This window comes from Penaeus monodon, chromosome 24 (assembly GCF_015228065.2).
Source record: "Penaeus monodon isolate SGIC_2016 chromosome 24, NSTDA_Pmon_1, whole genome shotgun sequence".
In the NCBI taxonomy this organism is placed as follows: Eukaryota; Metazoa; Arthropoda; class Malacostraca; order Decapoda; family Penaeidae; genus Penaeus; species Penaeus monodon.
Window position 1 is genome coordinate 11499368 of NC_051409.1, and position 833 is coordinate 11500200.

Sequence of the window (833 nt, forward strand, 5' to 3'; positions counted from 1 at the left end):
GTTCCTTGGCCCCCACCACGCCCACGACTATTGGCTGCCTTTTGTTCCTCAGTTAGTTCTGCGAGAGTCACATCTTTTCCAGCTCTGCAAAAATTAGAACTTAATTAGGCTCTATTTAAGGATTATCTCAGAAGTTCCTACAATGCTTTCCTTACTGCCATCAGAAATCATTTACTATTCAAGAAGATAATTGTATATCAATTCAGTAACTTACTCTCGCTCCTTCTCTCGAAGTGTTTTCAAGATTGGAACCTGTTTTAACTTCTCTGGAGACAAAAGGTGCCAGTATATTCCCTCTGGCTTAGGCAAACGATGTGAAACCTCGAACACTTCTGTTGGGGTTACAATGAAGTCCACTGGCACATCATGTGGGCCGAAGAGCCGGTCGGGCAGGGTATCAAACAGCTGGTAAAAATAAAGACTTTTTAGTATATCCTGATATACAAGTATACTATAACCTTCAGTCTCAGTCAAGTGAGTAGTAAATAACTGCTAAAATCTTTCACCCAGTATTGAAGGTGGTGATGGACTAGACAAGTAAGTAGTGGAAGTTGGCAGCATTAAACAATATCTTCCTTCCCCAGGAAGAACAATACCCATGCTCCAATAGAAATTTGGTGGTTATGTTTGAGAATGTATTTTGTTCGTACTCTTTGGTGAACATGTATTTGAACTCTCATATGCCATGTTCAATTAGTAATGTTTTTATAACATCTATCGTGATATTCTGATGCACCAAAGGCAAGCATTTTGTTTTGAAGAGGTGATGATTTGTTTCTATCAACCTAATAACTGATTTAATCCACTGAATCTGGGGGACATGAACTTCATGC

The 833-nt window shown here is 39.3% G+C and overlaps 1 protein-coding gene across 3 annotated transcripts in view; it reads right to left on the reverse strand.

Moving 5' to 3' along the window:
* Positions 1 to 833, reverse strand: part of LOC119588580 (methenyltetrahydrofolate synthase domain-containing protein-like) — a gene marked incomplete in the record, with an annotated part of 56358 nt that overhangs the window by 25233 nt on the left and 30292 nt on the right. For all 3 annotated transcript variants that reach the window (XM_037937222.1, XM_037937220.1, XM_037937221.1), the window contains 2 exon segments: positions 1 to 84; positions 215 to 405. In XM_037937222.1, the coding sequence (XP_037793150.1) occupies positions 1 to 84; positions 215 to 405 (275 nt within the window).